A 13,157-nucleotide genomic window follows, 5' to 3' on the forward strand; every position below is an offset into this window, starting at 1 on the left:
TTTCACGGTATTAGATAAGTCGAGTATATCACACCTGTTAGTATGAAGTTACGTAATATCTAACGAAGTGTACACTTGTATAAAACTAGAAAGTAGGAAATATTCTTAGAACATTTCTTAGAAATATATAAATATATTAGAACAAGTGGAACACGATTTTCCCTTCCCACCATTTCAGAACTCGTTTTCAACACATTTCATTGTTCGCTCGGTATCTGTACTCCCGATCTGTTCGCATGGCATTAGTACGTTTCGCGTCCCATTTCGCAAGCTAGGAAACTGACTTCGTTCGAACGTTCTCAAATACTTCAGCGATGACTCGCAACGCTCCCGGAAGTCTGTGATGAAATTGTGCCGCGGTTATTCGCCCTGCTGCGCGATCGCAACGATAAAGACAATAATTATCGCTTCTCCCTCGCGATATACATATATCATTCCCAGCTGGTTTATCCATGCGTCAATGCTGCATAACCATACTGCATAACCGCCACGTGACCGAATTTATTTACCTCGAGAGACAAAACTATTCCATGCAGACTACTTTTTCGCGATTGAATACAAAACGAAGACAACTGGACAAGCTTCGACAAATTTTATTCGCTAAAAATACTATGTATGCCTCAAAGAGTCCAATTACGATTTAAGGATTAAACAAAAATTACCATTTGAATTATAGAATTTCAATATTTCACGAAAGTAGAAATTTAAACGTTCCATGGAATAAACTTGAGAAACAAATTGCTGCACCTTGGTTTTTCATTCGTCGTTCGCCTATTCGAATAAGATCTTGACCGTTTCTGTTGGAATATACCGCGTTTACTTTTCACGTTCTACGGAGCATGTGTATCGAGTTATGTGGGTTAATGCTATGGTTGATCTTCACTCGGGGGATATTACGTACAAGTTCGATGAAGGATCAAGGTGATCGGGGAAGTAGATTTATCGATCGTTCTCGTTCGATGGAACGCGTGGATGTTTATGCGATCCCTTTGCTTTGGTAAGACGACGCCATTGGAAAATAGTTTTCAAAGAATTTCAAAGGCATTCGGGACGTTCAATTTTGCCAACGTATCGTGCTAATCGAACAATCTCGTTCTCTGATTAATACTCCACAGATGTGATCTAATCTGGACTAACTGTACATGAAAAGATAACATAATTGCATTCCTTTGTATCATTATTATCGACGAACATATAATTTTTTTAAATTTAAATTGAATATATTTTTATATATATAAATGCAGTATAAAAATATATATCGATACAAATAAATACATAAATATGTGTAAATACAGTATATTCAATCGTAAAGTTTTTTCACATATCGTAAGCTTATCACTGTACGATAAAGTAATATTCTCTGCACTCTAATTTTGTTGTAAAATTAAACGAACCGAACGGAAGATGAAACAATGAGTTTCTCTCTCTAATCTCGCATGATGCAGCCCCACATGTCCAGACTATGGGTATAGCAACCTCTCCATGATCGCACGCTACATTATCGTGCCAATTTAAATCTCGGTTGTATTGTTAAAGCAAAGTATGTTATGTCAGCAAAGTAATAGGTGCTTAACGATCGCGACTTGATGCTAGCGAGGAAATTATGCAGCCTCACGCAATGAAAATAGCGTTATCTATACATCGAAATACGAGCAAAACCTTGTTCGAAAGCTAATAAATTCGAGCAAACGAAATATTTCTAATATTTACTCGCTCCAATTGCCACTTCAATGTTAAGCATGCGTAATCTCAACGAATTTATTTAAACCAACATCCACGCGAGAGAAGCCCCGGATAAAAGCTAATCGATAATAACATGCCGGCAATATTCTACATTATTCCGAGAACGCTGAAAACGATAAACGTTAAGGCAAATACGAGAAACGGTAGAAAGCTGTTTCCCCAAGCTCCGCGGACACTTTAGAAAACGAGTGCGATGATTTCACCGTGGAACGATCGTCATAATTTACGATTGCGATACATATTCATGAAAACGATTCTCCGTTTTCACGTGAAAGTACCGTGACACGTTAAACCTCGCGCTTTTTGATCTCCCTTTTTTACCGAATCGCTCCGGTTTGTTTCGCGTTTCACTGGTTCGCGACGATGCTCTCTATTGCAGAATCAACGTTAATGAGTACAAGTTCGCTGGAGCTCTTGCACACGACGCGATAAAATATCGTCGATGAAGCGACAACGCTTTTATTACGCGACTTCGTGTAGCATCTTCGATAAGTGTCGCGTGTGTATTTCACTCCAAACAAACGTTATCTCAAAAGTCAACTTTATTGATCGTGGAATATTTTAATGAACGAATGGATGAGAAATATCAGGCTGTTACGTGCTCTTTAGATTTACGAGAAAGTGGAACACTCGTCTATGCATATCCCTTCGACTGCAAAGGACGTGTGTATACGCCCTCGAGAAATGTTTATGTTCGTCGAATTGATTTTTAAAAAATATCAGCTTGTAGGGGATGATTAGATGAAACTTTTTTATATTTACAGTTTACTCGTAGGACGATTAGTTTCGAAAATAAAAATTGAAAAGTTAGAAGTTTGTTGCTAGAACTGAATATTAGGAAAAATGTCTTCTGAGTTCTCGATTTTTATCTCTGAAACTAAACGTCCTATGAATAAACTATAAATGTAAAAAAGATTCGTTTTGTTATTCTCTATAAGGTGATACTTTTTTTTAAATTCACACCTCTACGCCTGTTAGAATTTCAGCAAAAATGGTAATTCATTCATTCGTTTATTTAAAGTGCGTAACTTATTACACAAAGTTATTGCACTACTGCTTACTTATTACTATAGCATATTTCCATTCTTCTTATCGTCGTCTTACATGACTCGTGCATTTTTTTTTTATACTGTTTGTGCAGTATCTCTTACTTCTCATCTAATTGGGGTCCGCTGGCCCCCCTCTAGCTCGGGTACCACGGGGTTGCTACAGCCCCTGAGGACAGCAAAAATGGTCCCGCAGTCAAAGGGATATACAGGGTGAACCATCTTGATATGCCCACTCTCTACAATTTATAAATTACGCGACTACGAATTTGTAATACGAGAGGAGAAAAGTATTACACATTCCCTCTCGTATCCATCCTTTGCAGTGGATGGATTGCAAGTGACCCTTCGTGAGTGCCCTTTGGTGGCCTCGAAAGACCTTGACCTGTAATAAGTTCGAGGTTACCCAACCCCTGGTACCCAACCCAACCTCTACCCTACACAATAAATATTATTTCTCCCCATTCCTCCTTACATCGAGGGTAATAAAGTACGGTGGTCAGAATTACCCTATCTGACCCCAGACTACAAACGTTACCTAACTTTCGTGTGCCCTTGCGACACGTGAAACTCGAAGGTGCAGTTAAACGATCACGTGGCTCTCGATGATCCATCATCGCTCGCCACTGTTTCAATGTCTCATGACAAGATTACCGTGCATGGTTAATCCATCACAGTTTGCATTGCAAAGTAGACGATTGGCTCGTATCCAGTTCTGGAATTGGGTCGGTACTTACACCACATTAACTTATGGTATGATCGATTCTGCGACCGACGACCAGTGTAAGTTGGAAGGAAAAAAATAGTCCGTGGGCTGTGTTTGACGTTCGTGTTTCGTAGTCAACAAAGAATCGTTTGGCATTTTAAATCGTCTTATTTACGTCAGTCGACACGTTCCACGTGTCATCGATTCTGTATGGTCTTTGCGCGGTCCTTACAAGGGGAGGTGAACCGTCGTCCGATTTATTTAGCTGCCTCTTTTAGATGAAGGATGAACAAGAAGAAGCTGAGAAACTAGCAGTCTCTTGCACGTTTGAGAAATAGTTTCTGGAAAATGGGAGAATTTCAATTGGAAAGAATGTTTTTTGAAACTACTAAAATACTAAAATAAAAGTTAAAAATGAGCAAAGTCATAATTTCGGGAGAAATTAGTACGAGTCTACGACAGAAATGGGCATTAGAATTTTACCTGAACAAGAAATAACGATTGAAAATACACGAATCCTCGTGGAATAACAAATAGCAAATAAAGTGCTCTAAGTTCCAATAGCAAATAACGTTCCCCTTAGTTCCTGCGGTTTCAGGTATGCGGAACAAGAAAACACACAACGGTGCGTCGTCGGCAATGAGTCAGACGCTAATTTCAAAGCGGCAACGTATAATCGGATTGTGTAATCGATTTACCAATCACCGTGTTTGGAAGAAAAGGCTTATAGAAACCAACAGACAGTCGACGCAAGATTCTGACGCCTTTATTTTCTTTCTGACCTGAAAAAACATGTACTAAAGGCAATTACATTGATTGTATATAGTTATAGACACATACGCAGTATGTCATACCGTATGTCGTACATATTATTACATACATAATACTAATTTTCAATTAGAAGTTTCGTAAATGTTACGTAGCCCCTGAAAGAAGGCTGGAGTATACGCAGCCATATACAGAGTATATGCAGAGTACGATATTTTATGAACTTGTGATTTAAAAGTACACGAATTATTCTGTTTAGAAGAAAAATGCTCCCACTGAATGTAGCGAAGAATGTGCGTCGAATCAAAGAAAGGTGGTTGGTTTTCCCAAGATTCGTGAGATTGTTTCCTTAAAAAGAAGCAATTAAGTAAATTAATTATAAAGAAAATGTGGACAGAGAAGACAGCTGAAAGTGGAGCAGATGTTTCGTGCTGCTCGAGGTGTGCGAACCACAAACACAGCCTGCTAACCTGTTCCCAATAATTAAGAAAAATATTTACAAAAAAAAAAGCTATAGATGATTGTATTAATAAAATTGATAAAAATAATTAAATTAAATCGCATGCAATATCGAAGGTGTAACGAAAAAAATAACTAGCAGTTGAGACAAATTGAATCTTTCATACCTCATTTGTGTTCGACGCTGTATCGAGATGTATGTACACTTAAAAAACGCATTGTTTCAGCGAATGCCAGAGGCAATTGGGCAGAGTCCTCGACGATATGGGCGAGGCTTCGGCAAGGGCTCAGGGTCTGAACAAGCCAATAACTAGCACCCTAAAACTTCGAGACACGGACCATTTGGTATATTTATTAGTGGACAACGAAGCTAACAAGTAAGTTTTCCAAACACTTTCCACAGCAAACTGTTCACACGGAATTTCTAGCTCTGTCGTAATATTTGATATCGACAACAGCCATCTCTAGATCGTTAATTCGCAAGTGAAACTCGGTAATTAAGGTACCGCAACCTTCGAAAAATGCAAATGAGGATACCGAATAATGAATTCAGTCACTTTCGCGTCTTCGATTTTTATTCTAACGGGAATCGTTTCATAAATTAATTAAACTTTTCAAATTTTTCAAATGCTCATTGGACGGCCTGTATCGATTATAGTAGTTAATAACAATGTAGAAAGTCAAATAACCAAGTATGAGATAAAGCGCGTAAGAAGAATTAAGATACTGTGACCCTTTCTTGAAAGGAAAAGAATTCCGAGCGTGTCTCTGTACTCGAATTAAAATGCTCGATTTAATTGCATCCGCAAAACCGTGGGTAAACGTCGTTGGCAGCTCAAAGCATCCTTTAAAAAACGTAACTGGAAGCCGAGCCGGTGAGCAGAAAGGAAGCTGTACTTCCCCAGGATAAGGGGTTCCGGGCGTGCAAAATGGAAGGTGGATCGATATGTCGTGTCTGGTGTCGCCTTGGCTACAGGGAGTCCATCGTTCCCGTCCTCGCAGAATCCTTGGAGAACCAATGTCGTCGACCCAGAATCTCGTATTTGCTCTGGCCAGCTTCCCGTTCCACGGCCACCTCCAACGGGAAAATTGATAATTACGTACACCGTAACGCGTTCTGTAATAATCAACGGGTTATAAAGTTTAACATTAACGACGCGCGCAACTAATTACCGACGGTAAATGCTCGTATACACTTCGTCTTCGCGACGAAGCGGGTTCTATCGACATAAAATCTGCCTTGGATTGTGCACGCTATGCCGTAACGGTTGATCTTTAATATTATTGGTAGATTAGAAAGTCAAACAGGGTGCTTCACGAAGTACGTAATTCAGAGATGACTAGACCAGGCTTGGATCCTAGAAATATCGATTAACATGAGACTTCCTAGAAGATGCGAATTGAAAGTACAGCGGAGTTTCGATTGCTGCATGAGATCCTCCTTTGTGGCATGTTCGCTAAGGAAGGTGCGGGTTATAGTAGAGTATGGTAGGTTACCTCGATTATTGCAGGAGTTTCCAGTTCCAAATTCATGCAGTTATCGAGGTTCCACTGTGTAATGTTTAATTCGAGGATTCAGTAACTACAGGCACGTTTATTACAATAAATATCACCGTGAACAATTTATATATTACTTCGTGTACTTCCAATTCGAGAAATGTCTTGGATGACCTTTAAAGTTAAACTCGCGAGTAAAGTTAATTTCCGGGAATTAAATTTCTGCAAAATATCGAGGTATCCGCCGTGAAAATGTCACGGCGACGAATGCGATCCAGTTCTAGGCTGTTATTAAGCACTTTGACTCACTCGGTCGTGCACAGATGCTCCCAAGCATCATCACCCGCGAACCGTTTCTATCTACGTCTAACGACGACGAGCCATGAACGATGGACCGCAAACTTATGAATCATCCGCGCGTAATGTTACAACCTTGCTTCGATTTTGCAGCGGACTGGGTTGCGTGGTGGGTTTGCTAAAGACCGGATCGAAGAATCTCTTCATGTTCGACGAGACAGGAACTCATTACCAGCTGAAGCCCAGGTGCGTTTTGGACTTTTATGTTCACGAGTCCCGGCAACGCATGGGCCTCGGAAATATCCTCTACGAGTACATGCTCTCTGTAAGTAATTACAGGTTTTCAGATTTCGTTCGTCTTGTCGCCGGCGCTGCTGTTTGTGTTTCTCGCCATGGGGCGGCGCGGTAGTGTACGCCGTCTGATGGACACCCGAGTGTGAGCCACCGGTGGTACACGCCGGGGCGACCGTGTTTCCCTTTCCCTATTTCCAAGAAAATAGTTCGCGACACCCAAACGACGGGGGAACACGTAATGGTAATCGCTGGAAAGTTTCGCAACGCGATTCCCCGAGTCGTTACACGCCGAGTTCGCGATTCCCGTAGATTCCTATAATTTTTCATAATTTCCGCCCCTCCCCCCAGATGGACGAGAAACACGCACACGCGCGTTAATAGTGGATTCCATAAAACAACCTGAAGTGAGGCTAATAAGCATTAATTACGGGAAAGTACCGTACGGGCTCGCAATCGCAGTAACCAAGGCACCGTGAGCGAAACCACAATGTGAATTCACGTGTCGCTAAGCCGCCAGCACTTGCTGTGATTCCGACAACAGTGCGCCGACCATAACAGAACGATGCTTGAAAATCTAGGATACGAGCCACGAGTACATTTCTGCGTAGCCTCTTGAATTTCTCGTTGGCCTTGCGCAGGGTTGTTTTTCGTGGCCTTCTTTGAACCGTAGTGCCCCATTTATTCAATGATTTTTTTTTTTATATATATGTTAATTACCGCGATTTGCTCCGTCGTACACCAAAAGACGACTGAACAGTGGTCGTTGTCAATTAACAGAAATTCGTTAAATAAAAAAGCAAGTACCATATTAAAAATCGCATAAAGTCTCACTTTAATCACATAACGTACACGATTGTTGTAATTAATGTGTCTATGATAATGATATGTGTGATTATTTTTTTCCTTTATAATGGTAAAGTGAATCGTGGGGAAGAATCGTTACGTACCCCTTTCTAGTAATTTATTTTGTGCAGTAATCGCGAGCAGAAAAGTATGAACGATACTTATTAGAATAGTTGTAGTAGCATGTCGCTATTCCGGTACCGTTATGACTTTCGTTCAAATGAAGGATTTCTTAGGTTTCCATGCAGTCGAAACGACACAGACCGGAACGTACGGTTGAGCACAAAGCCAGGCATTAAAGAGAGTAATGACTACTTTTTTTCCAACCTCCAAGACTGGCGTCTTGCGCGGTCAGCGATCAATACTCATTTTCTTCTGTTCTCCATAAGACCACGTGACCTCGTTGACATCCACACGATGGGTGATTTAATTTTACTACGGAACCACAAAGGGTTTTCCAAAAGAGTATTTAGGCTTTCACATTTAAATTAACTAAATCGTGTATATTCCATACCAATTGCGTTTTATTGCCATTTATCGGCTCTATCTATTTTTTACTGTTTCGATTTAAAAATTTCCACACGCCTACGTTACGTTAATGATTTATTATAGCAACTACTGCTATCGCCGTTTCTCGCAGTGTTATTAGATAAAGGCACCGAACCCCAAGGAAAATCATTATTTACCAAGAATGTTAGTTTCGTGACCACTTCTTGATAAGAAAGAATAGCGGCCAGGCCTACGGTGGCAAATTAGCGAATGATCTTAAATAGGAGCGTGACAAAAGGTCGTTATGCGTGGGCGTTACGGTCGAAGGTAATCCAAAAGGTGACTGAACTCGTTCAAACTGTGTGTTTCGACCTGGCGCGTTCACTTGTGTATTATTTCACGATAAAATAACAAGTCAAGTACTAAATAGAATTATACATTTGAGAAAACTCAACTTGCATGTTGTACCGATAAATTTAATGCGATTCCAAGTACCATTTTCGTCGTTTCATTCGCGGTAACATTGATTCATCTTCCGTTCGTGAAATTTGATTGCACGTTCGGCAACGATTTAATGTTGCTTTCAATTTTCAGGAGGAGAACATTAGGCCATGGAAGCTGGCGATCGATCGACCTTCGGGGAAATTCTTAGCCTTCCTGGACAAGTACTACGGCCTCTCGAAAATAATCCCGCAGAATAATAAATTCGTCGTCTTCGAAGGATTCTTCGACGATGGTACGCACTTCTGCATTTTGCCAACACGAATCTCGCACAGTCGGTCACGAAACTATTCAGACACCGGTTATACTTTTTTTATACTTACTCCCGACCTTTACGCTTTTATTTTAAGTAAACACGCAATTAACGAAGGGGACGTATCGTGCCGTGCAACAGTACAATATTTAGATAACAAAAAATGTGAAAAGTTTGTGTTCGTCGAAAGTAAGTGGTGTTTACTATCGTAGGATACGCAGTCAAAGGAAATGTAACCGAGAAAGCGTAAATTTTCATTTCATTGTATAGTTTAGTCTGGAATTTTCATCTTTTATTTGTTACTCGAAGCTCCTATCTATATAAGAGGTTTACCAATTTCAAGCAACCCGTTCTCTCCGTCACGAAGGCGCGTCCGCAAAAGTGCAAGGCTTATCCATGAATCCATTCAAGGATCTGGTTTCGAGTTAAAGATACAAGAATGGTGAAACGAAGGTCGTCTCACAATCTTGTCCTTCGCTACCTCGTGCCCCAAATCGGTAATTCATACCTGAAGAGGTACGAAATCGCGGTCAATGCCATCCTATACACGATTAATGGCCCTATTATGCGATTCCTTTGATCGACTTGAAACTCTCCTCGAACAATACACTCCCTGTCACGGTGCTTCTGACGATTATAAATCAGCTGGTCTCATTTGAAAATTGATCGTTTTTAAACGTGGTTAAAAATTACACAAAAATATTCCGTCGCCAAAGATCGTAAAATTTGTACCGCTGAAATTGTTTATTAACAATTGGTGACGTGTTCACTTCATATTTTGCAGAGCGCCAGGATGTCAGGTCAAATAGATATAGCTTACCTGCTAAAACGACAAACGATATCGGTGGATCAAATAACATTCATAATAACAATAACGGAAAAAGTAATTCTGGGTATGTATGGTATGCTAACAATAGAATTGGAAATTCTATATACGCGACGCTGCAAAGTATACGTGTAACTTGTATAACATGTGTTATTAATACGTACTTTAAAGTCATAATTGCTTTACAATACTGCAAATGTATCGACATTGTAACAACATTCTTGTACTCCATTGTTGATATTAACTGAGCATTGCAACTAGCTTCTTACTCTTGTATTATCACTTGCTGTATGAGTTCCGTACACATTTATGAGCCACGTCAAGTGGATGAAACTTCGAAGGAAGAAGAAAAAGAAAAAAGACACGAATTATATTCTCTATTTTCTAGAATGAACGGCGTTCAGTATCCTGCATTTGTTGCGCGTAATTCGATCGGCAGATACGCCGCAGCACGGCCTCCTTGTTCCATGGCAAATGTAAGTACAAGAACTACACTTGATCGTTTTATTATAACTCATATTTAAGCTTCTTATAAATGAGATAGTAGAAGTACTAAACTATTCCAAGTTGGACATTTTTTCATTAAAGTACACTGCTTAAAAAAGCATCGTTAAATATCTTTATAACATTAGTCACTTTTACTTAGTCGCATTCATATTCTTAATGATACAGTGAAACGCAACTAAGGACTCATTAACGCTTTCTTCTAGATAATCCATAACACTGCTGTGCTTGGTCCATCAGTCGAACGTACCGAGTGAGTAAAATCGAAAGATAGTCATCCAGATCGTTCAACGATCCCTGCAAGCTGCTTAAATAAATTAGTTGTGAATTTCTATGTTCGTACCTTAGAGAGGCGATCCTCTCGCAGACATCTGACGTCGAAGCTTTAATTAATCCTTCGATGGCCAGATAAGTCATCTTAGGGAAATAACTATTTAAACTTCGTAGTTGCACCATCGATAACTAGAATGTGCAATAGCCGATGGAAACGCTTAATCGAAAAGTATCAGAAATTTTAACTTGTTAGTGAGGTAACCATTTATTGAGACTTCAAAACATTTCATCTGGCCGTTAAAGGGTTAAGAGAAAATGAATAACACGATAACACACGGCAAAAATGGCTTTCACTATTTTTACACAGAATGTGTCCACGTTACCTCTTGCCAGCACACGTTCAAACGCGTGATGAATGTTTCCCGACCTTTACTTTCATTTAATATCTCGAATGTTGCTCGAGGTCATTCAAGTCGAATAACATTACATTGTTGTAAAATGGTAATGTAAAAAATATTCTATATTGTCGGGTAGGATCTCGACGATGAACCCTCCTTATTTTAATATTTATTTAGATACCTAGATATAAAAAAAAGTGGATTTGCGTCTGTCACAATATCATGATTTTATATTGTTCTTAAAAATGCTATAACTCCATTGTACAGTGACTGTGTAATGATACTGTTGACACGATAGTTGACAAATTGTAAATAAGAAACGGAGAACTCTTTGTAGCATTCATTGTAAACGAAAGTATTGTAAATGTTGACTGTAGTTCATAGGGATAATTTAATTAACTAAACGTAGCATACTGAATTTTCTTATACTATGACAAACTTATGGTATAGATAGAAAATGCTATAAAGGGTATGATTCTTAAAAGAATAACTTCAAAAAGCAAACGTCATTCAATGGATGCTTTGTTCCAGCGACACTTTTTTAACGCACAAATACTCGGTTTATTGAAATCATATTTTTTATTAAGTTAATTTGCGCATGTATGTATGTATGATGTATGTATGCTGTATTTATTTATTGTGATATGTATACTATTATTTTAAATCATCACTTGCACCGGTACATATTATTAAAAGAGTTTCATTGAAAGCTTAGCATGAATTCACGTTTACTTCTTTTTCGTTGACAGATATTAAGCAATTCCACTCCTATGAAAACACAAGTTCAATATCCCCAAAATCCTCTGCACACTGGCAACATGTTCCTTTCACTTTTATTTGCAGAGTAAGTAATTTCTTGCGCATCACCTGCAACAGCTGTGATCCCTGCATGATATAAGTATTCTCTATTACAATGTCACGAATGCATTGCATTATCTTATCTCGTGATTGTAAAGATCTAAGATAAAAAATAAAATATAAAAAGCACGAATAAATAAAATTTGAAGCATTTCACTATGTATTTGAATTGTACAGCTTCAAAATAAAAACTAGAGTATTATATTTTCATAATTATTTCATTGATTAATAGAAACACAATTTTCGTATTTCCATTCTATTATGGGAAAATCATAGTACAGCTATTAAGACTCCAGGGAATCATAGTAATTAGCACATAACTGAACGTGACAAGGAATTATAATCCTGAAATGCATGTCATTATGTCTTACTAAATTTTCACTACAATTTTATGGAAAGTTATTTTTTCAGTGAACAATCAAGGACACCTACTGCTATGCAGTTGAAACCAGACCGACCACGCTCATTAAGTATTTACTCTGAAGAGGAACAGAAGCAACGCACAAGCGAACTGTCCACGGTACCAACGCCTGCTTTACCCGATCATCAACCAACTCCCCTTGCTACTATTTTACGAGACACAGAAAAGACCGAAAAGAACATGAAACCGTCTCCCTCATGTAGTCAAGAAGTAGCCGGTACTAATCAACACACTCGATTGGACCTCAAATTTTATCATTCACCTTTATGGTAATGCAACTGAAAAAAAATGAGAAATTATTATTTCCCTGGGTAGAATTATTTTTAATTTATTAACTGCCTTGAAGACATTGTGTTGATAAATTTTACTGCTTGCATATGTGACGAAATCGTAAAAGTTCACTTCCCGTAATAAAATACTTACGATAATTATAATAAGCTTCATGGAAAAAAAAATGGAAAAAATTGAAAGGTTTGTCGCAATGCAATTTATTTTAACAGATAAAAACAAATGTGTATATCCATTGACAAAAATAGTTCTTCCCTACATTACGATTTTGTTATATATTGTGAGATTGTATTCAAAGTTAGGAAATGTGAAATCAGATATAGAAACTATTTAATATCAGGTCACAGTGATTAAAATTTAGAAGTTATCTTTCATTTAATTTACCATATTATTTTTTGTACCATTTTAAATAATGATTTAATTATAGTAATTTCTAAAGCTTAGTTATATATGGAAAGTATTTATACTAATATAAATATCTAATGGATGTATTTCAATTAATCAGATTAGTTGTAACGTTGAAATCACTAGTAATTTTTCATAAAAGAATAAATTTAAATCGTAGTACACGACTGACGTTAATCGTGTAGGAATCATATGTAAACTGGCTTGTAATTTTATACAATATTCGAAATGTACAAGACGTTTTTCATGTACCGCAAATGTAGTCATATATAAGTTCATTATATAAAT

General features: G+C 38.2%; 1 protein-coding gene across 2 annotated transcripts in view; it reads left to right on the forward strand.

The window, feature by feature from the left end:
* Positions 1–12,509, forward strand: part of LOC128872973 (alpha-tubulin N-acetyltransferase-like) — a 15,729-nt gene extending 3,220 nt beyond the window's left edge. The window contains exons 2-8 of one of the 2 annotated variants that reach the window (XM_054116198.1): positions 4,950–5,099; positions 6,670–6,841; positions 8,737–8,878; positions 9,681–9,789; positions 10,111–10,198; positions 10,433–10,479; positions 12,155–12,509. In XM_054116198.1, the coding sequence (XP_053972173.1) occupies positions 4,950–5,099; positions 6,670–6,841; positions 8,737–8,878; positions 9,681–9,789; positions 10,111–10,198; positions 10,433–10,479; positions 12,155–12,449 (1,003 nt within the window). In that variant the 3' untranslated portion in view covers positions 12,450–12,509. The remainder of the gene's footprint in view (positions 1–4,949; positions 5,100–6,669; positions 6,842–8,736; positions 8,879–9,680; positions 9,790–10,110; positions 10,199–10,432; positions 10,480–12,154) is intronic. The other variant, XM_054116199.1, reaches the window with a different exon arrangement.
* The last annotated feature ends 648 nt before the right edge of the window (positions 12,510–13,157 follow it).

This window comes from Hylaeus volcanicus, chromosome 2, assembly GCF_026283585.1.
Source record: "Hylaeus volcanicus isolate JK05 chromosome 2, UHH_iyHylVolc1.0_haploid, whole genome shotgun sequence".
Classification (NCBI taxonomy): Eukaryota; Metazoa; Arthropoda; class Insecta; order Hymenoptera; family Colletidae; genus Hylaeus; species Hylaeus volcanicus.